The sequence below is a fragment of the Chlamydotis macqueenii genome, chromosome 2, assembly GCF_036417535.1.
Source record: "Chlamydotis macqueenii isolate bChlMac1 chromosome 2, bChlMac1.mat, whole genome shotgun sequence".
In the NCBI taxonomy this organism is placed as follows: Eukaryota; Metazoa; Chordata; class Aves; order Otidiformes; family Otididae; genus Chlamydotis; species Chlamydotis macqueenii.
The window spans coordinates 43,053,940-43,081,594 of record NC_141557.1 but is presented as its reverse complement, the minus strand read 5'-3'; the positions used below and the strand labels follow the sequence as shown (position 1 = coordinate 43,081,594).

At 39.7% G+C, this 27,655-nt stretch overlaps 1 protein-coding gene across 3 annotated transcripts in view; it reads right to left on the bottom strand.

Moving 5' to 3' along the window:
- RBMS3 (RNA binding motif single stranded interacting protein 3) overlaps positions 1-27,655 on the bottom strand; it is a 723,800-nt gene that overhangs the window by 49,376 nt on the left and 646,769 nt on the right. For all 3 annotated transcript variants that reach the window (XM_086742736.1, XM_086742737.1, XM_086742738.1), the window contains 2 exons: positions 26,244-26,340; positions 23,629-23,679 (listed from right to left, as the gene is read on the bottom strand). In XM_086742736.1, coding sequence (XP_086598862.1) covers positions 23,629-23,679; positions 26,244-26,340 — 148 coding nt within the window. The remainder of the gene's footprint in view (positions 1-23,628; positions 23,680-26,243; positions 26,341-27,655) is intronic.

Below are 27,655 nucleotides of genomic sequence, written 5' to 3'. Positions count from 1 at the left end.
GGGGAAAGGTGAGACAGCCTTGTCTGTCTGTGTGTCTCCATGAAGTCATGGCAACAGACATTTGATCAGACCAAATGTCTGAGACACTGTGCTGTTGATCTCTGCTTTGCTGGCGAGATGTAGTGCGTAGGTCATTTACCAGGCACAGAGAGCAGCTAACTGGGTTTGGGGAGGAAATTTCTGTGACATTTCTTCTACGTGCATTCCTAGCTTCAACTTTACAATGGCCAGTGACAGGAGAGCAGCTGTGATCTGTAACAGATGTGTTTTGTTTCATTTCCTGCCCGAAACCAGGAGAGACTCACGCTGCGTGAGCTGCAATCTAGTGGCTGTGCTGGAAGAAAAGACTCACTCATCAGAAGGACAAACACTGACACTGGGAGACATCAGAAACGGTGAGGAACTGGCTACGAACACGAGGAAAAAACAGCGAAAAGCAGGTGGGTAATGTAACCCTATGTATCCACCAGAGACAAGATGGCAAAACGACATCCTACACAACTACATCCAGAGAAAAATGGTATGGCTGTGCATGGTGCTAACTCCACAACACCAGAAGGACATAACCATAACCAGTCTTAGATGGAAATATCTGAAATATCTTCAGCTTTCAGAAAAGTGAGGTCCTATCACTGAATGAAGCACTAAGGAGACACACTGAGGTGCCAAGGTGGCAGATAGTAGAGTGCTCCTCTGTGAGATCCCTAATCCTTGAGAGGACAACAGGAAGAAAGGTCAAGGGATGGGTTGATATTAGAATGTCTCCTTGCAACTCCAAGATAAGATAGACTCTTGCAAGCCAGAATTTACTAGTGATGGTCAGTACAGCTGAGAATGCTTCACACAGTTGCTCACAGACTGCATGGTGGCCCTTGCAATGTCAAGCCAAAGGCAGCTTGAGCAGTTCAGAGCTAACTCCCAGGCCAGGTCCAAATCTAAGATGCACTCTCAGAGCCATGCTCATGCAGGGGTTGCCACGTAACCCAGATATCCAACTGCAATGGGCAGGGAGAGCGTCATCTTGAAATGCAGAGGCTGATATTGCTGCATCGCTCTCAAATTCAGACACAAACCCAATGTCCATCCTCCGTGAGACCACACTGCCTATGTTTAAACTCCCTTTTGTGCAGCTCCTGCTCAAAGGAATATTAAAGGTATGGGGGGTAAGAAAAGTACATCCTTCCCCTCCCCATCTCACTTTCTGAATTTAAGTAATCTTAAGTTCTGGAAGGCTGATGAGGGGTAGTAAGCTTCTCAGGAATCTTTGCTATCCTACCTATTAGGAAAGATGGATAGCAGAAGATGCTGGGAATGAAACCTTGAATGGGTAAGGATGTTTTTCTCAAGATATGCTTCTATTCAATAATAGATTTTAGACTTGAAGTTGATAGACAAGGGAAATTCTGTACTAAGCCATGCTTCATGTTATGTACCAGTTCAGTTCTAGATCCCAGTGGTTCATTCTGATCTTGAAATCTAGAAATGTATCCTTATTAGAGAGGATAAATACAGAAATCTGTCTCTCTGTCATGTTCTGTTAGATTTGAAATCTGTTATGTTAAACAAAGCCCTTTCTCACACAGTAACGGAAAAAAAACTATTCCAGCCCTGCCTTTCCTCTCATTTAAAACTACAAATTTTCAGAGTCAAAATGCCCTGCCCCAGGCATTTCATTTTCTGGACCCTCAACCCCTCAAGGGAAGCTATGGGTGAAATCAACTCTGTTCTGTATCAGCGTTTGTCCTTTGACTGGTTAAAGCTGGCTACCTGGCAGTGCCAGCTTGGTGACAGACCTCAAAATCAAGAGTGAGGCACAAATGCTCAATAGTGCCTTCTTACCTTACCCTCCATCACTAAAAGTAACGTGTGCCTGTGCCTCACTTGTGTCTTTACAAATTTTAACTACGGTTTTTCTGACTCTAACCAGGCCAATTGCTGCTTGAACTTGACCTTGTACAAGCCAACTGCCACCAACATGTGGCTTTTGCTGCACCTGGACAACTCCACCATCCTTGGACGATGCCCTCAGTGACACTCATGCAGTTTTCCATTGTTTTGAACAAGTGATACTATAGGCACCATCTAGAGAAACTGTGGCTGCAAAAATACCCTTACCTAAAAATCCTGTCCCTGATGCACAAGATCAAAAGAAGCCAGTAAAGTTATGGCAGCAAGCACACAGAGCAGGTAATCAAAAGCAAACACACATAGACCAGTGAGGTACAACTGGTGTAAACGAAATCAAACTCAAGCCCTCAATTTTGTGTCAATAGTCAGAATACAGGAGTCTACAGAGGGTGAACACATTTTGTAACTAAGAATGTGATATTTTGAGCTCTCATTTGCTTTAAGGTACTTCTAGAGAAACCATCTTATGTATTACAATAACGCGTGACATTTCTACCACAGACCTCCAAGTGTTTTACAAACTGTTATCAGGGTTCTGGGATGGGTCTGGGATCTACACCTGAACTTTCCCAAATCCGTGAGTGTTCAGATTGGGGTATAGCCTGGGTCATCACCATTGCAGGCCCGAAGAGAACAGGTGGTTTCAATCATACACCCTAGTCCAAACTAACCAAGAAAAGGAAACATCTTACCTCAGGTTTGAAGTAAATATTATAAAATAGCTAGCTTAAGTCTACTTTGCTCCACATTTTATCGTCTTTTAAAAGAAGATGAAAATATTGAGGAGAAGTACCAGAAAACTGACTATTGTGAGTAAAACTTCATTGTGCAGCTAGTCCAGCTAGTCTAAAAAGTAGATGTGAAAAGTTAAAAAAGGTGTAGATTTTGGCTATTATTAAGCTAAAAAGAATAAAAAGTACATAACTGATCCAGCAAGGATTACTTATTTTCTTTTTAATATATCGGTACTGATTAAGAATTACTAAATTGATATATTTTCCCTTTTTTTTTTTGGCCAGATAAAGTCACTCTTGGGCTGAAATCTTCCTTATAAAGTTTCAGCCTGGAGCACATTTTTACAGCTGAGTTATTATCCTTAAAATATGAGTTCATACTGGAAATGCTGGCAGCCCTCTTAACTATTGTATAGCAGTGAGCACAGCTGTAACATGTTAAATATGTTGGGGAGGAACAGAGTGGCTCAGAGGACTGGTAATAGAATAGGGAGTCTCAATGCTGGGTCACTCGGTTCGGTCATTGCTGGGATTGAAAGTCATTATCGAGCTACAGCTGTTCAGTTATGTCCAGGCATCATCAGCTACCCACAGAGAAACTCTCCATCACAAAAATACATCACCACAACTGGTGATGTTCAACAGCCTTCCCAAGGATTGCAAAAGGTGGGGGGATGCATCCCCACAGCTGCATCCCTGGAGGTCAGCACCAAGATGAAGAGCACCGATGGCACAGAGGGGAGAGGCTTGCACAGTCACTGCCCTGCACACTGCTTGGTGTATGGAGGGTGTTCATCATCAGCCTATTGCTACCACGTCTTTGCAAGGCACTCAGTTTTATCAAGAAGTTGTTAATCACTGAAGACTGATCCCAAAAGAGTCCATTTTCCACATTAGTGAATGGACCACATCCATCCCATCACACTATGAGTTTCAGAGTTAATTCTGGTGATACTGGTTAAACGAAGGCAGAAAGCAGATGACAAAGTACTTTTTCAGTTCCCCAGTTACAGTAATGCCTGGAATGACCAAATACTTTATTATTATCTCTCTTTACACTGACAGCTGGTAACCTCTTGCTGTTTGCATCAATTATAATCCATTCCAACCTACTCCAAAACAGCAGTCAATTTTTGCAGAAGTAGATGAATGCAGAGAGTTCTGCATTTCTCAGAATCAGTCTGCCTGCTCGAATGCAGGCATAAACCAAAGTAGCCAAAGCAACGCGGGCAAATGAAGTCCAAGTTTGCTGCTTCAGTTTTATAATATGAAAGGACCTGTTGGAATAAGTGACGTACATCTCTGTAGTTCACATTAATCCATACATGTTGCAGTAATCTCTATAAAAAGTTTTGATCTATTATAGCTTTTTGGTGCACTACCATTTCCTACCAGTCAACTGTGTACAAGCCCACATGAATGCACAGCAGCCAGATCCTGACATATAATGAAGACGTTCTTTACTTTATGGATTTGTGTCCTCCATACACAGTCTGATTTGTAGAATTTTAGGTTGAAGTAAAAAAAAAATGTTTCTCTGGGCTGCCATCTTGAATATCTTTCAGCTATCTGAATATTGTAGAGGTGCTCAGTTTTCTCTGAAAAAAAAAACCCCTTTATATCTGTTTTATTTTCTCTGACATCTACAAATCAAACTACCATTGTGGTTAACAATAATTTCAGATGTCCTAAGGATGAGCCAAGAATTGTCAAGGTCTCTTTCTAAGCCGTACTCTTACACTTATCCATTCTTCAGGCTACAAGACAGCTGACTAGGAACTGCTTACTACCAGATACTGCTATGAAAACTTCTCGGACAATGTTAAGCACCTTGCTCTGCAATCAGAGAAAAATAAGGTGGTGGCCCACTACTCTGGTGAACGTACCAGAGTGAGTCCTTGACCCGAACTGGATGACCAACCTTGTGGGCAGCACAGATTGGGCAGCTGAGTCTGACATGAATTCAAGGAGATGTCTTTTACATGAAGGTAAGAAGGTCTCTGTGCTTTGGAGGAATAAATCATAGTATAAAGTAGAGAAAAAAAAGGCCAGCTGGACGGTATACACATACTGCTGAGATGAACAGTAAATTACTTGGAAAAAACACTTTGAGGGAGAATAACACATCCTGTGAATTCAGGTCACACTTGGCATATAATTGTGACCAAAAGAATGAAAAAAAAAGTGGAGCTGTCAAAATGCAATGTTTCCACCATATTTCAAAATGACATGTCATTTCAGAATTTATCTAAATTTGAAGGGAAAAATGGCTTAAAATTAGTTCAATAACCCAGAAATGAAAACAGAAAGATTACAGATATTTTGTCTTTGTTCTTCTTCTCACCCTTTCCCCACTCCCTAAGTTCTCTCCTGGAGTAGAGTCAAAACAACATTTTCACAACTTTTTCCATGTCACTACCCTCTCCCTCTGCACTTTTTCATTTCAAGACAAGTTTTAGAGCTATTATTTGATTCTGCCCACAAAGCCAAGTTTTATTATTCACATAGTACTGTATATGTAATAGTCTTGTCAGTCCTAGCCAGAGGCAAAGGGTAGCCTCAGAGGAAAAGGAAACAAGAAACATCCAAAGGAAGATAAATAGGAATGAGATGATAGGCAAATGGGTAATAATCACATCTTTTCTTGAAAGCTGTGTAGATAGAAAAAAGAGCACTCTAATTAATTCCAGAGTGATAGGGACTCGAGGGCTGGACTCTGTGCACGGCATTCTTGTGAATCTTCATTCCATGTGAACCCCCTTCCTCCCAAAACCAAACAAACCCTTGTTTTGTCTTTAACATCAAAAGACAGAACATAACTAACAACAGACGTTCTGATAAACTCCAGTAGAGACCAACCTCTTGGCAGCCATATTTCTGTTCTGCAGTGGCTTTTCCAGGCACACAGAAAATCAATTTGTGGACGTAACCATGAAATGGTTTTCTTGTAGTATTTCTTGTGGCATTTTCTGATACTATTTCTACTATCGAGGAATTGCAGTATCATGAAAGACCTTGTTTTGTGGTGTTTCAGCCCTGTGTCACTGCAACTGGTTATACATGCAGAGAAGTAATGCAGGAATGCATAAGCTTGGAGCATAACATCGCAACTAGATGAGGACAAATTTTTAGCAGAAGCCGATTGCAACGTCAATGGTAAAAAACCTCCATAATCCAAAAATCACAGTAACATACACATCTTAGTGAATTTGAAAAATTCAGTCTGAAGTCCTGGCCCCACTGAAATCAATTTGAGTTTTGTCACTGACTTGAATGCTACCAGGATTTCACATTTTTTTAAGCCTCAAAGACAGAAGCCAGTACTATGCACTGTCCATTACTATGCAGGTATCCAATAGATTTTTATAGCACAGACAGACTGTCAATAATTAATATTCCCAAACAGAGATTATTTTGCTCTTGTTTTCAGATTCGGACTGTAATTCAGTGACTTTTTTTTTTTTCAACAACCCAATTTTAAATTTTTTGTTCTTTTTGTTTTCTGCAGTACTTGCCATCCAGGCAGCCTACGGCAGCCTGCAGACTTCTTTAACCAAGAAAGAAAATCTTATTTTATGGCAAGACAGTCATCTTGTCTAGAAGCCGAAGTAATTAATACAGATAAGGACAACCAACCCAGGAACAGGAAGGCGGCAAGTCAAATAACAACTTCCAGTATGAAACCATCTAATAAATACTTGTTATGCGTACTGAGAACAATCCTTAGGCTGAAATGTTGCCATAAATTATTCATATGAAAGTTTTGGACAGTAAACAAATTTATGAAGATAATGATCTCTTTGCAATTCACCAGCAAAAGTGGGGGGAGGGGTCAATCCCCAGAATAAATTGCAATGTATAAATCCACCAGCTGTAGGCATAAATTACTGATGCAGAGATTCGCTGCAGAAATTGTAAAATAATCCCTGTGTGCTTTCTCTTTCCAGAAAGACAGCTTTGAAGAGCAACTGCAGAGCCAAATAATTTAGCATATACTCATTTGCTGTTCTTGACCAGAGCACTAATCACAAGTTAGGAATCAAAGTCTTTGGACTATAATGGGTGAATCAAATCAGAGCTGTGCACAGCCATTAGCCCTGGTCGGCTTAAAACTAACAGCAAGCAAGCATGAAACCTTTGTCAATACAGATCGCAAGGGGTTGCTGCAAGTTTGGGAAACACTGAGGTACATTTTTGTTTCATGTACCAAACTGCCTCTCCTCAACTGAGGATCCATACTGAGTGACTGGTGGTTTAAAAAGCTGAATGAATTTCGCAATGGCAAAGTTTACTTCCAGTACATTTATTTAATGGCTGAGGCAACTAATGAAAGGGAACTAAAAATCTGATGAGGAGAAAAAAAAAATAGACTAGAATCTAGACTCCCCCAGGAAAATTTCTTGTGCTTTGTATCCTCTGTACTGACAGACAACATATTTGCTTTCCAGCTAATTACCAACAAGACTAAAATTTTACATCTTTGATGTGTATGAGATCAAAGAATATTAGGAAATAAAAGTAAGATTAACATAATTGTCTTATACAGCTATAATAAACTATGACTACGTACACAATCAGACACCCCGCTCATCAGGAAAGTATAAACTAGAATAAATTGAACTAAACAAGAATCTTGTTTAACTTTGCTTCCTCAGCAGCTTCTCACCTCTCCTGACACCCAGCACTGGATCACAGATGCAAAGCCAGGAAAGATGCCCTCTCCCGATGGCCCAACTGACACCTTGAGACCTAGGGGAGCTCCTGTTTCATTTGTTGAGTCTTTAAAAAAAATGTAGATGACACAGTGGGCCATCAGCAGGGAAAGAACTAAAGGATCTCTAGGTCCAAAATCACATATCCCTACTACTTACTTGATCTAAAGGATTAACTTCTAATTATTTATTTTACTACTATGGTCTACCTTACGCACACATGCAGACTAGGCACCAGCCATCTTTGGGACCATGCTTTGGTAGTGCAGCCTTTTCCTATTATGCACATAGGACATGGTTCTTATCTATCAAATCTGAGCTAGTTAGTATGCTCACTTTAGGGGGAAGAAAAAAAAAAAAAGAAAGGAGCCAGTGCTTTGGTACATACCTGCACCTAATTCATCCTTAGCATGGTTAAAATACTGTGTTAGGAGTATTGCATTTACTTTAAACTGTCCACAAGAACAATACTGCCCTGTAATAACCAATAAACACCTGGCTTTGATTGATCTGTCTTCAGCCTTTATACACACAGTGTGCTTGTTTACTCCAGAACTATCTAGGATTACTACTTCCTCGTCAGCTCAACTGTGAGAAAAAAAATCAAAGGCAGCCAAAAGTAACTGCCTCGTAAGAGTAAAATGGGGTGGAAACGTTTGGGTCATTTCTGCTCACGAAGGTGACGTGAAAGGTCTGCTTCTGGCTAAGAGCTGTGAGCTACTCCTCAGAGCAAAACCATTTTGAAGGTTTTATTTGTCATCAGGTGGCAGTGACAATGAAAAACATCTATTGCACTTCAAGACAGCTGGTAATAAAGCAGTGCAGGGAACGACTGACAGAATAACAGTTATTGTACCAGTGTAGCTTCTAAGTTTTTACAGCCACTCAGCTGGAATTATACCATTGTATTAAAAGTGGTTTAGGGTATAAAAAACATTTGGTACAGAAGGGCTCTCTTCCTCCCCTTGCTGTATCAGGAATCAGAGTAACAAAATTCAGGAAAAGCAGGTCTTTTGCTTGATTGAATTGAGATCTTTTTACTGTGTTGTTTTGTTTTAGTTCACACAAGGGCAAGCCTGAAAACGTTTCCTTGCTGACAACAGCCTCATTCAGCACCCTTGCAAGCAGCTCCCAACAAATCGCAGTCTTCAAAGGCACATTGTTTTTGTTTGTTCTCATTGTACCAGATGTTTTGTATCATGTACTTCAACGAACTAATTCATCTGCAGAGGACCGCCTACTCTGGCTGGTGTGCATCCAGCTGTGGAAATAGCTCAAGTGTCATCTGTGGCCACTTTCATTCCATTCTTCTGATCTCACAGGATCTCAGTGACCGCATCCAAGCCCATAAAAAATAAACAGACCTGAGAACATCCTTTTAAAAAATTTCCAGCGGAGGAGTAATGCTACTCCAGGCAGGAAGCCTTTCTGGAAAGAATGTAACTGATGCTGAAGGAAGAGTCACTCAGCTCTGGAAGTCTCCTCCAAAACATGCTGCTTTTATCATATGAACTACCCAGTCAATATTAAGAGGCACTGGAGCAATGTCGTGTGTGATTTTGATGGAGCTGAGAGTTTCTGACTAACCCAGTGCCATATTAATTAGCCTGAGCACCAGGCAATCGATCACCACTTCTTCCCTAAATGTACTGAGCTCCCATTAGGAGCTGCATATACCGTGAGGCTAGTTCATCTCAACACACTGAGCGCTTTTATATACTGTGGGTCTACTGTAATATATTTCTGAAGTAGAAACAAAATCAATCTGAATTGCTCTGGAGTGGAAGCGTATCCCATTAATAGCTGTGCACCAAGATTAAAATGTATTAGTGGATAAAATATAGTCTGCGCCTGTAAGAAGTCAATTACTGCTTTCATGAAAGTGACCAAATAAAAAAATCTAATGCTAATAAAGAATAGACTTTCTGAAAATGCCCTTAAAATCAGCTAGGATCACTTCATCACAAGTCAAAACAGGCCTGGGATGGTACAACCATTCCTTGATTAGCTTCCGTAGATGAAGGAGCAACAAGTTGCTTTCTGAATTTGTTGAGAAGTCGACCGCAGTTTCCCACAGGAAATAAGTAGTTCCTGATAAGATGCTGATCATACACTTCAATATCAGATCCACTGGGTTTGCTAATTACTTTCAAACCACTTAGTCAAGTCACCCATTAAGAGGAAATTATTCAATTGCAGATCCACTGAACTGAGAAACTAGGTGACCAAAACTCCTTGTGGAGCTTGAATTATCCACCTGTGTAAGAGGGCTCACAATATGTCAAACCAAGTACTTCATTTTAGTTTTGAGAAGCAACTATGGCTGTATTTAATTAGACAGCTTGGCAGGATTTTTAATATTGTACAACACCAATTATTGGAATATTTCAGAAACATTTCAGAAGCCTTTGAAAACCTTCAGGAAAATTAGAGCCTTGTACCAATCATCAGAACTGATTCATCACTTTTAGGATGCTGTATTCCCAGTCCCTTAACTCTGCAGAGAAAATTTTAAAGCTTACTGGCAACTGTCCTATATCTTAGAGATGACGATTCATCTTTTCACTTCTGATCAGGCCTATGTGCTATATAATCTTGCTATTTGGGTATGTCTACAGGTCAGCTGCTTCACGGTCTAGGCAGATGACTGCAGAAGGCCTGAACAGCTCACTGCAGCTCATGACATTCACTGTAGTTCCTAAGTGGAGGTTGGCAAAATGGACTCATTCACAGCAAAGCTAAACAATTTCACAGTAGTGTGCACTGACGTCACAGCAACTCATTAACTGATGATATTTAGGGTGAAAATGGATGCCTTTTGGGGCAGAAGACTCTTTTGGGACTTTAGTCTGCCATTCACTCTAACCTTCTGATGATTCTGCTGTTGCTTGGCTCGGGCTCCCACTTTGGAGCATGTCATAATGACAGATAGCATTCTTTGAAACAGAGAAAATGATTCTCAGAGGGAAACACCACATTTGAGCAAAATTATTGTCCTTCAGAACATGTAACATATAAAAGCAACGCCTGTGACAGGCCTAGGACTTATACTGGATATTGGGATTATTAACTTCAAAGAGTTCCATCACTTCTACTTATCCACAAGAATTTAACCAGCACAAAAGAGTTAACATAGTCTTTTCTTCTCTGCAAAGAAGAATAAATACAGCATAACACCCAGTTACATATTGTCCCAGCTTGGCCAAGAAGATGAAAGGAAAGAGCAAGGCACAGTCTGATACTTCACTTGACACAATAGCAATCATTGGCATGCTCCTACTTCTTTACTCATCTGTTGAACAAAATTATGAGAAGAGGCTAACAGAGAATTCAGACAGATTGCACATTGGGCAGACAAGCAGGTACGTCACAAACAGATCATGGCTAATTGCCATAGCCCACACTCTTAAAGCCATGAGCTGTACCACTGATTTCTAATTGGAAGACAGATCTGAATGGCATGTAAGCTCCAGGAAGAACGACAAATGAACATCGTTGAACATCTAGTCCGCATGTGAGGAAGTTCTCTTAGATTACGGCACATGAAACTCCTCAGGCTCTATTGCAAAATCTTTGCAATGAACGCATCTGGCTTATAGCGAAAACATCTCCAGTATTTTTTTTTTTTTTTATTGAATGGATAACAGTTACCTACATCAATCTATTGGTATTATCCCTGTGGAAACATCTGTGATTACTATCCACTGAACTACAAAGCCCAGAATCTGAAAGATGTGCACATCACCTACACAGTCCTAGCAAAAGGTTTCTCAGTGTTACAGCCAAAGCTGAACTTTGTCATCCAAGGATAAATGATCTGGCTTTACTACCTTGGAAAGTGGAGGCAAAACAAAGGAAAGCAAAAATAGTATGGAGGATCTGGGAGCTACTCCAGGAAAGTTGCACCTGCCTGTAACATGAACATTGGCCTGGATTGAAGGTAGATTTGTTGTTGTGAGTCTGAATCTGAGCAGAGTCCAAATTCCCTCTTGGCACCAAGACTACCTTTCCAAGACCATTTCCTCCCCATCACCCTATCCTAAGCAAATGCCTAAAATTGGCTGTATATTAACCTCTTGTTAAAATCAACATGCCCAAGGTATTGAACACCTGTGAAGATTTAGGATGAAATGTTGTAAAATCGGATATCAAGTGGAGGCTGAAGACATGAACTAGATCTTTAGAAGACAGGATGAAACTGAGGACATCTGCAGAGGTGTTTCCCTTCAAATTCTTGTTCTTCCTGTGCTGTTCCTGAGCAAAGATGTGGCCTGTTGCAACTTTAGCTGTCACAATGAGTGGCTTTGCTTGCTGAACTTGGAACGGGAGTTAGCAAGGGAGCTTTGCTACTTCCACAGACACGAATCAGGAAGAAACAGTGCTACATCTGTCTATCAGAGACACACAGACTGCTCCAGACAAATGTCCACCCTCTCCTGCCACTGAAGTAAGACCTGTGACAAGCACCAGGAAACATTCATTGCATCACACACTTCATCCCCATTTAAAATAAGTACACCTAGAGCAATCCTCTTCTTCCACAGAAATGACACAGCCTGCCAGCAGAAAGAAATGTCAGTGATGGAGTGCATACAAGCTTTTCCCAAAACACTGCCCGTGCTCCTGGCCCACTGGAACCCAAGGTGAGTGAGGAGCAGTTGCAGCAGTGTGGCTGGACCAGCTTTAAAATGGCAGGTCTCTCCTCAGTGGAAAACAGGCCTCTAGCCTCAACTCTGTCAGATGTGGGACATCTGCAAATGTGACACCCAGCTTCTTGGCTAGAGGCAGGCGATAGACTAGTAATTTCCAAAGCTGCAAGCAGGAGTTTTTTATTGATCGTGCTAAAGAGGAAGGCTATCAAGCTGGGAGCTGACACAGACTCACATCCTGTTGTGGATTGGGCAAAGAGGGGGTGCATAATGATTTACAGATTGCCGTACTGGAAAAGTACAAAGGCTGTTTGAAAGCAGACTGTTTGCTGTGTGAATCATATGCAATGCTCTTGTCCCACCACGGAGATCAGTAGCAGGGTGTCAACCCTGCGACCCTCAGCTTGGAGCTGAAGAAATCATCCAAGTTATCCTGGACCGAGCCTTGGATGAGGACTCTGTACATGTTTTTTCTCTGTGAGTTATACAGCTTTTTAGGAGGCAGAAGCAGACATCTGATAATGAGGAATCTAATTTTCTTCCTGCTTTGGGATGTGTGTGTGGTGTGCGGCATGTAGAGAAAAGGTAACTTCCACGCAATTGCTCGCTCTGAAAAGCACAGTGGTGAAGGGCTACACCTGGGATTTGGGATGGATGTTAGAGACAGGGGCTCTCCTGGGCAACAAGGCCTGCAGCAAAATTACAAAACCTCCCAGGTAACTTATTTAAAAGGCATGGAGTGGGAAGGCTGTTCAGTAGACATCCTTTAACTAGGTACGCTCAAGGATGTAGTCTGTAATAAGGAATAACAAATTGCATTTAAACCACAGTTAGAAGAAGTGACGTTTCAACCCCTAATTTCCACTTTACTTTTAACAATAGGCTATTTGATAAGAAAGCCTACCCTGCTGGAAGTGCATCTCTCTTTGGCAGGCAGTCCAAAACATAACCCTGCAGTGGTTTCACTAAATAACAAATCAGCATTCCTTCAAAATTCTTCAGACTCTGTTGATCTGTCACTGTGTTACACAACTCATTCTTCATCAATCCACTACGAAACAGTCAAAGAACGTTCAGTGTTTATACTATCATATTTCACTATTTGGTTTTGCAATCATGTAAGAAAGAGTTGAAACCACGCTCTCAACACTGTTGCCGATACCACTGATTCATAACAAGAAGATTTTTGGCACACACTGTTGAATGCATGGACTTAGAATGGCCTTATTCCTAATTTGAGAGGAAAACAAGGCCACGAGGTTACAACCTGAAAACTGTAATTAAGCAATCACTCCACTCTACTTCAGGGGGACTGAAATCAATTTAGGGAAGATACACATGATTTAATCTAGGTTTGTCCCTGTACTGCAAAGCTTAGGTCAATATTACATTCTTTATGAAGACATTTGAACTGAAAAGAAAGTGGTTTATCTAATAGAGTAAAAAATGAATGGCAAATACTGTTAGACCGCATTACATTTAATAATAAGCTATTACTTATGATATCTTGGACATTTCTAACTTCCAGGATGTCAAATCACAGTGTGCATTTATACATTGATATAAAAAACTTCTTAGCTCTGTCTCTGCAAAAATAACTTAACAATAATTATGTTATTAAGATGCTTCACCAGTTACAGTCAAGGAGGTGTTAATTAGTCAGACACTTACTCAGAGACCTCAATAAGTAAATCAGGAATGAACAAAGAAGGAGGGGGGAAAAAAAGACAAAGAAAGCTACATCTAGAGGACAGAAGAAAGATTCGCTAAAAATCTGCCTGAGACTTTGCAAATGATATTCAAACACTTAACAAAATGTTTCTCAAATAGATAAATGAAAAACAAGGGCAGAACCCAGAGCTGGGCTCCCCATGCAGTGAGGACGTGGTACACATTAAAGGCACTTCAGAAGTAGCCCCAACAGGACAAGGACACTGCCTCAATTTCCTACATGAGCCATCAGACAGCAGAGGCAGCTTTCTGAGAATAAGAGTTTGGACAGAGGAATGAATACAGTGAAAGGAGATGAAAACCCCAGAGAAGTCACTGAACTCAAGGTGCAGGTGTAAGTGAAATGAGGAACCAAGACTGGATCATCTCTACTGCAGAGCAATGGAAGAGCTGGCACATGTAAGCACAGGTCCAGTGGCCACGACTAAAGAATATTAATGAAAGAAGAACATAGATAAACCAAAGATAGAGCCTGTTAACCACATTTAAAAAAAAAACCAAACGTATTTTCTAGACAAAGGACATGCAGCAGATCTAAGCTCTCTGAAGGTCAATAAAGTATTTCAGGCAGTGCTACACTAGAAATTACTAAACTTTGGGGATGATAAAGAATTAACTAAGGAGGAAATGACAACAGGTTGTGCTAAAAGACAAGCTATACTGCTTCAGTGGGAGGGTCACTAAAATCTCCATAAGGATTGTTCTCATCCAGTATTTTTAATAATGCCCTTGAAAAATAAGATTTGGGGAAATTAAGAAGCTGTGAAGCACTGCCAGTGAAGTGGCAGACTGAACTGCCATACAAGGAAGGACTGGATTAAACAGAGCAAGGTACTAACTCATGAAGACAATTAGGCTACTATGAAGTTTCCTTTCTAAGGCAGAAGCATTTGCCAGAAGCCTGGAAGAAGGAGAAAATCTAGTATATCAGTGAATTACAGGATGACTGCATTACCAAGGTCATGTGCACAAGGAAAAAAAAGATGTTATTTTACAATGCAGCAAAGTACTCTCAGTGAAGAGAAGGAAGTACTAATGCTATTGTACAAAATGCTGGAATACTGTAAGCATCGGCTGTCCCAGAAAAACGAATTCAAAGTGGAACACACCCAAAGAAGGGTCATCGTCGCAGCCAGAGGAACGAAATCCCTAAGTTACTGCAAATGCATAGTGATGCTGACATAGTTAGCCTAGAAAATGAAGAAGATACAGGTAGGATTTTTGTCTGTATATTAATGCGGTGAACATCCAGAAGGGAGACGAGTTACTGAAGGTAGGGGAGAATGTTTGACCAAGAACAGATGGATGTAAAATGAATAGAAGTACCTTGAGGCCGGAAATGAAAAATGCAGTGCTAAGCCTCCGAGCAAAGGTGTTCTGAAACAAGCCTCCCAATAGGATTAGCAAGAGGCAAAAAATCAAACTATTTAATCAGGTTTTGGAAGGGATTATATAGCACAGTTCCTGGATACAGCAGGAACCCCGAGTCTTATAAACTGGTCACTAAGTCCTTAGAGTACATTATTATAATTTTTACACAACTCCTGCACTAGATAAATCATGATGTAATCATAAGTAATATATAGATTAGCTAGTTTCCCCTACTTATGTAAATTGGTCCTTGAATACACTTGCATAACATAATGGTAATTTATGGAAGTGCTTTTGTTCTAAGGATTAGGAAGGTGCCAGAGTCTCCTTCATCAACTTATTGCTGCAGGCGTGATTCTCTTCTCATTCTCACTGTTTCACACCTATGCAATTCAATTTTCTTAAGCAAAGTTAACTCTTGATTTATACTAGTAAAAATCAGATCCAATATTTCCCTTTGTAGCTAGATCAGAGTTATTTTAATATTTAACAGAAAAACACTAAATGTTAATAGTAACATTGTGAGGCTGTATTCAAGATGGGCCCTTGTTCCACCAGACTTTTCACAAACATCTATTAAAAGCTATTTAGTGGTATGACAGTTTTATAATCTAAATAGATGGGACTAAAAAAAAGACAAATGAGAAACTGAGGCTGAGAAGAAAGATGTTTTCTCCAAGGTCACACAACAGATCAGTGGCACAAGAAAAAGTATCTGTCACAAAGTGCTCTAAGCCTATGTACATCCCCTGAGACCAGTGAGGGGAACAGCAAGCTTGGGTCAAAAAAGAGCTCGAGCAATGACGAGTAAAGCTACACATTACATTTATAGCTCAACAAGTATGCACGATTTCCATTTGGAATTTGCCTCCAACAACAGTTGTCCTTTGTGACAAAAATGCACATGACTATCATATTTTAAAATCTAGTAGTAAAATAATTAACTTCGCAGTTTACACCTTGATCCTTACATAACCCCTTCCTCCTCAGTTGTACAAAAAAGAACATTTTGTCCATAGCCTAAAACTTGACTTGATCATTCACTAGCAGGAACTAACTTTAAAACTTTGACAAGTTGTGCCAGTCTTTAGAAATCTTATTTTGAAGTCATCATAGTTACAGTGCTGCCCCAGCGTTACTCTAGTGGTATAAAACAGTTGTTCTTCCAGACTGCTCTTCTGGGTTCACAGGGCTCTTCCCTTCCCAAAGCTGCCCAGTGCCTCATCTGTAATGGCAACGCTGATTTTCTGCAGTGCAGGGGTAGGGTTGGGGAAGTCAAAAGAAGATCCAGGTACCTTTTTGCTGGAGAACTATCCTGCAGCAACATCCTTTATCCTTAACTGCACTACAGAAATGAGAACCACATCTCCATCATGGGAAAGAGACCCACCGCTGCGTGCAGCAGGCACCCACAGCAGATCATTCCCAGCCTTGTCACCAACCAGTGTGAAACCTCAGTGCTCCCACAGCACAGAGCTTATTCAAAGCTTTTTGCTGCCTGTGGCAGATGAAAATTGTTGCCTTTCCTTTCCACCCTCACTGAACTTGCACGGTCGGCAACTGCACTACATGACCACCTGTGCTGCAAGCGGGCTTGTATCCTGCTTACTACATGCGTATCATCTGATTTGCATAAGCCAGCATAGCAGAGGTTGGTTAATATTAGCATCAATCACAAGACAATGGACATTACCAGGTAAAAAATAAGAGATAGTCCACGATGGAGGATAGATTTGAAAGGGCTGTAATACCCATGTATCACATGCCCCTCTAGTTCACAGCACAAATATTTGTAACCATAATGCAGTACACATGGTGAAATATTTGATGGTGAGCTAAACTGAGAAATCATCTGACAAATTTATATCACATGCTTACCTAATACACCACTCTGCTGAGCCCATTACTTTCCGCACACGTACTAATCTAACTCTCGGCTTACAATTAATACCATGTGCTTACGCAGTACATCCCTCTCTCCTGATCCTATCGCGTTATACCTACTTATTAATCTACCACCTGGACAATAACTAACTTGATCAGTGCTCAACAAATGAGGAATTTTAGCTCAAAATGGCAAGCATGATATATGAACCTTACAGTTCACGTTCAGGTTTTTGACTTCGTGTAAATTTAAAACTTCACGTAAATGCAAATCTATATGCTACCAGAGATGTTACATATATTATATGAAATAAATAAAGTATTAGTGATTTCCAGTCTTAGTTGATGTACATTAAGTTGGAAAAGTTAAAATAGACTGCAGGCTTTGTACAAAATTAGAGATTGATTTTTTTAAAAATGCACTACATTCTTCCACAGAAGGTACTCTAATGTCTATTGATTAATAACTATCTTTTTAAAAAATAGCCCCCTTTGATAAAACTTACTGCTTTTAACCAGCTGTTGTGTTAGGATTTTTCTTGACAATGAAGGCTGATGGTTAAGGTTGCATCTTTTCTGTTAAAAAGAAATCAATATTTCATAACCTCAACCAGAATTTCCTGGCTTCAAAATCTCTGAGGTACCTTTCAAATTTAGTGTCAGCCACCTTATTTTCCAAATTTCTTTTCCATTTACACTTATAGATTTGTATGAAGTATATATATGTTTTTTCCATTAATGTAAATGTCTTTAAAATAATCTTAGACTGATAGTTTATCCACTTAGTATTCCCACTATCTGTAGAATATTTGAAAGAAGATAAAATTTTACTAGAACTTATAAGCTTTTTTAGGATAAAACAGCAAAGCACAAGCCCCTCAAATGCATGGGCTTGTCTACTGGAAACACTTGCGGTTCTCCCGCCCATGTTTTATAAGTGAATCCATATGTGGTGTGTCTTGCTGCCATCACAAAAAATGTCCAGCTTCACTAGGGGGCTCTAGTAGAGTGTCAAAAGGGGCTGGAAATACAACCTGGATATATCTTTTTCTGCCATTCACATTAATTTGTATTAACTTCTACAACAGCAGAACACATGACTGCAGCAATACTTTGATACAATTCCAGATGAGCTCTGTAATCAAACGTACAAACCCCTGCACTTGAGTAGAAGATGTAACTTGGGTGAATCACTTACACCTATTTCCTTTGAGAGGTGCGAGTTGGTTGAGCTTGGGCACTGCTTTTCTGACCTGGGTACCCTCCTCAAGACAACAGAACCTGGCACTAAAGAGGGTCAGTAAGCGTGTGCTCAGCTGAGTCTGAAATTACGCATTTAGTAGCACTGAGGCAACATCTATATACAGCCCGTGCTGGGTGAGAGGCAGGCAAGAATGACCTCATGCGAGCCTGCCTGTCCCAAAGGAACATTGCCAATTACCGTCTTGATTATCAGAGTTATAGAATTGGCAGTCCTTGATTTTCTGCCTCGGGAAACACTGGAATTAAAATTGTTCAGCAGACCTTTGGCATTGGTATTTGGTTAGTTATTTCAACCTCTAAACTCTTTAGCCTTAAAAGTTCGAGTAAGTTCACGTTCAAAGGATCTCTTAAAAATACACAGCTAAAAGTTAAAAGACTAGCTGGAGATTCCAATTTCTAAGGATTATTTCCTGTTTATTTTTCATACCAGCTGAACTCTCACATTTCATCTTGGAGGCAAGACTTGATTGTCTGCAGAGGACATACTTTGTTCCCTTACACTCACGCAGGCAAAGGCAAGACAGATTCCCGGCTCTATTTGCTAAAAAGGTAGAGCAACAACCGGGAGGTAGAGAAAGCTGTCTCGGGAGGGGGACACTGAACGCAGCACAAGGACCTTCTTTGTTCAAGAGTGTAGGAATCAAAACATTGAAACTGCTGTGGTATTTTGGGTATTATCCAAAACAACAGAGTCGCTAGTGAGAAAATGAAAACTGATATATTTCAGTTGGACAGTTTGTACTTTTTACGCTACATTCATACACAACAATCAAAAGGCAAGAATCTGGAGTCCTTACTCAGCCTCGCTTCTCACCAAAGTAGGGGTTTTACCCTGCTTATGTAATCAGAAATGTTTTTGTTGTTCCTTTTAAAGACAGACAGATTACATTCAGCCATGGGCCAGAGGAAGGAAGACAGAAAAAAATAATAAGGCTGTTTGTTAAGACGTTGACCTTTCTAAAAGGGCTGTAAGGGCTTGAGAAATGTCCAGAAGAGAAGTTCTCCCAAACGCACTTTATCATTATCAATAGTAGGTTGTTCCATATGCTGCTCTGCTGGCACCCTTCACGCTGCCACCAGCATATTCCTTCTGCAGCTATTATGCAGAAACTATTCTAGACTTACAAGAACGTTTATACGTGCATACACAGTGATTACTTATGGTCACAGAGTTACTTGCAACTAAAAGCGGGTAAGTGTGAAACCAGTCTGCACATACAGTACTAAGGCACAGCATTTCTATTGGTTCACTAAAACAAAAAAACCTTGCCTTTAGAGAGGAAGAGTACATGTATTATTTCTAATAAAGATTGAATCAAAAAAGTTTTACACAGACGTCATCGTTAATAAAAATGAAGATTATCTATATGCGAACCGACTTTAAACATGTTTTTCAAAGTTTTCCCTGAACCGTCAGACAGCCTTCAGGGACCACAGGAAAAACACACTAATATGGCAAACTTTATAAATCCCTAGAATAACTCTTATCCCATTTATGTTTTGATTCTGTCATCTCTATCCATCTACCCTTATCCTGAGGCAGTAATGAAATACAAGACTTGTTTCAAGAAGGATGAGTGAGCACTGTATTTCGAAAACTACAGTTAACTAAACGGAGCCCAGACTGTCATCAGTGCATTAAACGTTATGCCAATACGAGTCCAACTCTGCACTGCCATAACTCTTCTGGAGCTTGTATTCCACTACAAACAAGAGGGATCAGGGTACGTAGCAAAGCAACAAAACTGGCAAATTTGAGGCATTCTTGCTCAAACATAGTGCAGTCAATACGGTCAAGAAGTGGTGAAGGTTCCATTTACAAAGGGTACATTTTCAACTGTCTGAGTCACACATGAGCCTAAAGGTAAATTTTTCATAATGTTCACATGATTCAGGAATCCTGTTTTCCAAAACTCCGAAGGTTGTGCAAGCACAAAGATGTGGGAGGTTTTCACTTGTGACCCTTCTATGCCAGCAGAAGAATATTTGTAATACTATTTATTCTGAAATAGCAATGCTACATCAACCTATTTGATAATAATTTTCCATGGCTCTTAGTATAAAGCTAGGAAAAATCACTGATAACAAAAAATAAAAAACCTTTTAAAGTTGTATTTGCAGTTGGTCATTGGCATCAACCTACAATATCAAGGTCAAAAGTCACAGGGAAAATGAAGAGTAAATTATTATATACCTGCAGAGTCCTTGAGTGCACATCTGATTTTCTCCCATTAGGAAAAAAAGAAATTGTGACTACTTTTTCTCCAAGAATGTAATTTTTCTCTGTTATCTGCTTTTAATCAGATATCACAAAAGGATAAATATCCCAATCAGATATCACAAAAGGACAAAAAGAATATCACAAGAGTAAGAAGACAAACAACACTGGGGAATGGAAAGCAATATATGCAAATGTTTTCCAGTTGCTATATAAGTTATTGTTATCTGTTAGGGTCAGAGGTTTATCTGGTTGCGGTTAAAAAGCTACAGAAGGAATTTGAGATACAACCTTTTACTATAGAGGGGTTCTTTTAATCCACCAAGTAAACAGATAGAGAATGCACACATGCACACATCAGAAAAATGTGGCTGAAATCGATATGTAAAGGGAAATAAGGAGCAATATCTCTGGCAGGGCAACCAGATTTGCAAGGGATATCACTGAAGGAAGAGCATGGTATTCAAATAAGTGGGCAGGCAGCTGGCAAAGGAGATGAGATGGGCAGGCAGGGCAGAGGCAGGCAGACACAGGGTGGTAGCCCCGTGCGGCACAGCCCTTCCCTCCTGTTGGCAAGCTTGCCAGCCTGGGAGAAAATGGTTCTGTCTGTGCGCAGCACGCTGAATGAAAAACCTCCTTTGTCTCCTCTACAGCACAGTCCTGACTGTTTTTCTGTCATGGGGGACACTATGTGATGTTAAATTATACATAAATATTAAGTAGGACTTTCTGTCGGAAATGAAAAGCTAATCAGCCAGTAACATGATTCAGTGGATACTTATAATCAAAACAAAGAATTAACCAGCAGCATTTGAGCAATTCAAACTGTATTTTCCGTAAGAGTTCATCTCTACTCACAAAGAATAATAGAGGCTTAACAAAATATTCTCCTTCCTGGGGCAAGGGGAATGTAATATTTATCTGCACTGGTTTCCAGTGGGAGATCATGGGTCGCAATCAGTCATCTCATAAAATATTACAAAGTAAAGCAGTGGCAATTTAGATAATAACATGGTAAACTACATTATGAGAAGAAACAAAAAGCTAACCAAATTAGAAAATCCCCAGTTTCATCAGCTCACAGGGTTACCAAAATTCAAGTCTTAAATTCTGCCTATTATATTGTAACCTTTTCTTCATTTATTTTTAAGCTATGGAGGCACCTAGAATAGAGTCTATAGTTAGGAATGAAACTACAGCAAACTTACAATGGACACAGATGCTTTATTTTCCTTCAAAACAGGCCATTAATTCTCATGCCTCTTGAGTCCTCTATATAGTAATTCTCTGACAATTTTTCAGACATTTCTAATAAAGAATTCACCTCTGAATGAAACCCAGGGAATGGTAGCTCTGCCTTTTTGCTTTCACACTTCTTCAGTACTAAATGCCTCATGTTCATTTATTTAAGAACATAATCTTGGGAAACACATGGGAAAAATCTTTCAGTGAAGAGATGTCTACAGACAACACACAGAGGTAACCCACAATGGCAATGATACTGGAATGGAAATGTTACACCACTTATCCACTGTCCCTCTGCTTTTCCACCTGCAAGCACACATTCTTTCATTGACACAACTCTGGCTGGCAAAGAACACAAATTTAACTTGGCATATTGAGGGTGCTACTCACTATAAAGGTTATTTTTCTCTTCACAGGCCTCTACCAAGGGGTAAATACAACCAATTACTACATGAGAATACCTCTTCTAGTTCTGCAGAAAAATGCTTTGCTGAACATTATAAAATAAAACTCAAACACACATATAGACAAAAACTGGCATTGGTAAATGCTTAGGTTTTCCTTTTAGAAAGGGAGTCTTTCTGCAAGGATCAGGGATTCTTGGCTTCCACAAGTCTGATAACTCAGCATATACACACATCTAAGATTTCTTGTGGTCTGCAATTAAATCCCAATATTAGAATAAAGGACTGATGTTAACTGTCACTTTGATACAGCTTGTCTCCCTACAAGGAACACAGCAGTAGCTTTACTCCCTCAAGATGGAAACTTCCACCAGGGTCTGGAAAGAGGTACAGCACCACAGCGGTGGGAATGGGGCTTCCAGAAGACAGTCAATCCCACAGTATGGTCATTGCCTGGTGAGAGAAAACTGAAGAACTTGTCTCCAAAGAGTTGAGGGATGTGGAAGAGGGCTTAAAGTTGGGATGACAGTCTTGTGCTACTGAACGGGTATGCAGTGTAATTATATCCACATTGTTGTACAGCTAACTCCCACCAGAGGTGGAGAAGTATTATGAAGTCAAATTATTTGAACACAAATGTGAATAACACACAATCCTAAACTATACACCTTCATTTTAATTTTACTCTCCTCGTATAAATCAATGTATTGATGCTTATGTGGAGTACACATTTGAATTTTGATTAATGACCCCATTAAGTGGGTCCATACCTGAGAAACTGGTTGAAGAGAGGAAACGAAACTAAAGCACTCTGTACATAGTGGGATTCAGTATGTTGTTTCCTTCTGGTATATCGCTAATATTTAGGCAAAGTGCATCAAAACTCTTCTGTGAGGTAAACAAAAAAAATCACCTGCATTGCTTCTAATGAATGTTGGTAGAAGTGTAACGTAGCTTTAAGTAGTAGTTATAAATTGATGAAAGCTGACAATTTATTCAGGCGGAAAAAAAAAAAAAGAGTTGACTGGTCAAATCATAAAGAAGATTCAGATTTGGCAGAGACTCTGTAAGACAGCTGTGCTTTACCCTTTTCCAGTACTTGAAATGCATTACTGATGCACTGAGGATCCTTTAAAGTATATACAACTACAAAGGACTTTTTTGATGGATAAGCATATAAGGGAGGGGTAACATGTGTTGATCCCCGCAATTCAAAGTATGCAGAAATGCAGTTATCTTGCAGTCCCTGAAGCAAAGATACAGAAGCAACACTTTAGAGCTTGTTATTCTCTTATAATCAATGCAATTAGATAACATATCACCCATCCTCCCCCTTTCGCTAAATCCAGTGGTCCTCCCTAAAAGAAGTGGAATCATTACAGCAGAGGGCTGTTGTCAAAGGGAGCAGCTGGCTGCTCTTACAGGACCTAGGACTTTAATGTGGCTGACAAGCAGAGTGAGGTGACAGTGTAAACATTTTTAGCTGGATATAAGCAAGTATCCACTTACTGTTGGTTGCATAACATATGGCGGATGAGGCATCCATGAAGTACTCTGGACCTGCATATCAAATACTTTTAATTAGCACAGAAAATTTTAAAGCAGAACTCAAAGATTTACTTGAAAATATTCTTTCTATTACAGTTACAGAGCTAATTTTGCCAGAAGACTTAAGCCAGGTATCTCAATGTAAAATTCACTTATGCTTCATAAAGTTATTGACAAAGGAAAAAGCTTTCCAATTTCATTTGGTAATGTTTTCTACCAAAGTCAGAAATCCAAGTGATTGCATCACTTCTATGACCCACATCGTTCCATCTCATAAAGCAGTCTTCAATATTCCATGTTATCCTATTTTTTCATTTGCATTGTTTGTTTTTATCCATCAAGATAACCATGAACATGTCATTCAGCTGACAGTGCAGAGACATAAAATGTTCGAAGTTTATTTTCAGAAGTATCTATATGAACTTTCAAAGGTATAACATTTTCAGAGATCCCAGAATGATTCAGTCTGTTTTCAGTAAGAACTGCAGATCTAATTCAGAGTTTTTGAAGCTTATCTAATTGAAAGTTTCCATGGCAAAGCTGGCTTAAGATGTTCCTTTCCCCAGGATCAGCTCTTACCTTGGGCATCGTTGGGTCCATTCCCATCAGAACTCTATATGCCTCGCCAAAGTCTTTCTTTGTTCTTCTGCCTTATGACTGACATGTAACAGATTCCATGGATATACCAATTTTACTAACAATTAAATGCATTACAGATTCCTCTGCATTTGTGGTGGCATCTCTGAGCCGAAACTCCCTCTTGTACTAAGCGTGAATGGCCCACATGCTATTATAACTCAGACTCAACCTCAAGAACTGTGTATCCCAGTTTCTTTTTGCCTCAGTCTGGGCACCACAGCACACAGGAAGTACAAAAAATATCACTGTGCTATAACCATCTGTGGGCACCTCACTAGCTACCCCCAAGCTCACAGAGATGGGCACATGGCATCTCAGATTGAGCATAAGCAGGGATGACTAGGAGAAAGCCACAAGGTCCCAATTCTCCAGATGCCCTGTGATTTTGTTCATGAAGCAAGTGGTGAGAAATAGTTGTATAATTGTGTGCCACTTGCTGAAGTTTATTAAAGTAATTTTTTTTTTTGTAAACCAGCGCACACACATGCAAACACACCTCTACTACAAAATTTTCTGTTGTGAATCCCCACTAGTTAAAATATACTAGTGCTGCCACAGTTTGCTGCTTACTGCTCCCACCCTTGCAGTTCCTCCTCTGTGCCCTGGCAAACATCTTAGGGATTATACTGCAAACTATCTATGAAGATAGGTTAAAAAAAATAAATCAGTGTTTTTGGTGCAAATGCATCAAACTATGCAAAAGCATCAAACCATGAACCGATGCAATGGTTCAAGTAAGAATGGCAGAAGGGAGCAATTGTGAACTGTGGAGCAGTGATGGGAATAAGTGACTGGGCCTAAATTCAGTGGTCTGAATAAGAGGGTGGAGGCATGACTCTCTTAAACCAGCTTTGCTAGTGAGAAAAGTGCTTCTAAGCTACACTTTACGTCTCTGACACTGACATTTCTTTGGTGTTGTCATTTATTGAAATTTACTGAATTTATTTCACCAAAATAACTTTTGCTTGGCAAATGTTACATCAGCATCTAAAATTAAATAATGAAGAAATATTAGAGAAAATGGTATCGAGTTTAAGACAACAGTAAGTGTAAGCACAACCTCCCAAAATGACCTATAAGCAGTAGCATACCATCTCAAAAAACCCAATTTGTCAAAGGAACCCTAACATTAAGAACAACCCACCATGCAGCTTTGCAAGTTTGGGTAGCGTATCTCAGGTAGGACTCAGGACTGGAAGAACACTGGTGCTATAGGACAGAAATAACTGAAATGGGAAAACGTATAGCCAATGACCAGCTTCAGAGTGAATGAATGGCTTCCAGAGAATGGCTAATACTAAAACTATACAACCTGGTTTTGACTTTCATATCGGAAAGCCAGAGCATGGCAATAATTTCCCAGTGGAGATCTGTGAGGGATATGCTGAAAAGAGAAATTCTGAACGACAAAACATATGGGAGACTAAAGAAGGATATGAAGACAGTTATCCTAATCTAACTTGCTTTGTCAGGGATTATTGGATAAAAAGGAATACTTTTAAAGGACATTTTTACTGGAGTAAATATAACTGAGGTCAAAAGGTCAAAATAGGATGCAGTCAACATAAATCATAAAAAAACCTGCATTCAAAGAAACTTTTGGCTAATGAAAGGAGCCAAAACGACAAAACATTTCAATAAGAATGACAAGCTTCTGCTGTTGTCATCAGTAAATGAAGCAAAATGCTGTCTACTAGAGAAGCTGATTGAAATAAGAAAAATTTATGGTGGCTTTCATTGCTAGTGTAAAGAATGCAGGAAACACTTAAAACCCTACACCGAATGATACCTGAATACTACTCGAAAGCCTTTCTATTAAAGTGTGACTCAAGAGCGCAAGCACTCACACAATTTTCTGTGGTGTACGCTCTGCCTTCATCCACATCCAAAACATAATTAACTGGGAAATATAGTAGACAAGCACAAATCTGACGTACCTGATATGTAGAGACAGGGGAAGCAGCAATGAATGGCGTGATTGATGTCTGTGGAATCATGCGGTTTGTTGGAATACTGTACGGTGAGGAATAAAATCTGCAAACAAAGAACAAAAGCGAGATTTTTTGAACTTTTCGACTGCTAGACTGACTGACTAATTCACTGCCTCCCAGGCAAAGACAAAAAGAGTCTACACAGGTAATTACGTCCATCTATTTCCAAAACCACAATAAAGAAGATGTGATGGCTCCACTGAAAAGATCTTGAAAATGGAAAGGAGGAGGAATATTTACACAAAGCATATTTTTTTCACTTCAACTAGCACAAATATAGAACTTCACGATACAAGAAGTAATTATCTGAAATGCAAAGACAGCTGATTTTCCGGAATGCTAGCTAGCGAAAGGAAATTTCTTATGCGATATCGAAGACAATATTACTGATTTCATTTTTACATGCAGTACTGTTTTCGGATCTTAATGCTTCAGTGCTGAGAATAACACATTCCATATACATGCCTGAACTATTTTATTAAGGGATGGCTACAAAAACTCTGGTTGAAATTTTCATATTCCTCTAGGCAGAGAGCAAAAAACCCACCTTCTGGTGAAATGTTTCATGAATTATGAGTCTAAATGCCCCAAACAGCACTGAAAATTTCAGATTTAGTTGTTTATACTTCCACTGTTGCATGATATTAAAAAAAAGGTGCAGAATCTCTTGCTTGATGGTAATAAATGTTATATTTCTTCTCCTTCCCTGTGGGTTAATTATTATTGATAAAATTATAACTTGGAAAATATTGCTACTGGCGGATTGTGTAAGTAATTAATATTTGTGTGCTTGTAAAGCTTTTTGCATTTGCCCTTTTTCCAGTTTGAACTATAAGCCAGAAAAATAAAATTGCTTAAAAAACGAATGTTTGTGGTCTTACAACTGTCAAAATGCTGATATTTTGGACTCTGAGAGAAACGTACTCCTGTGCAGTGTTTGCTGGTCCTATTTAAACCCCACGCAGATCCTTCTCATACAGCGTGCACCAATCTTACAAGTAACAGAAGATTTTGCACATATGTTCTCTCTGTAACAGTGAAGTGGATTACACTCCCTGCCTTTTTATGTTTTTTTTTTCCTCCCCACGCTGAGGCAATCAACAGTAGCTTTCCATGAGAGCCATGCAACAAAAAAAAATCATTACTGGTGTTTAAACAAGTGCTCTATTTCCTGATCGCCCTGGCATCCCGGATTTAGTACTAATCAGTCTAGTTCAGACTGGATGCATTCATTCTGGATGCGGGCTCAAATAGCTACTGACTTCATCCAACCAACAGCCTCGGAAAAACAGGCTGCCGTCTTTGAAGGTTGGGTGGAAATATTCAAAGTTAGGAGGGGAGAGGGAGACAGAGAAGCA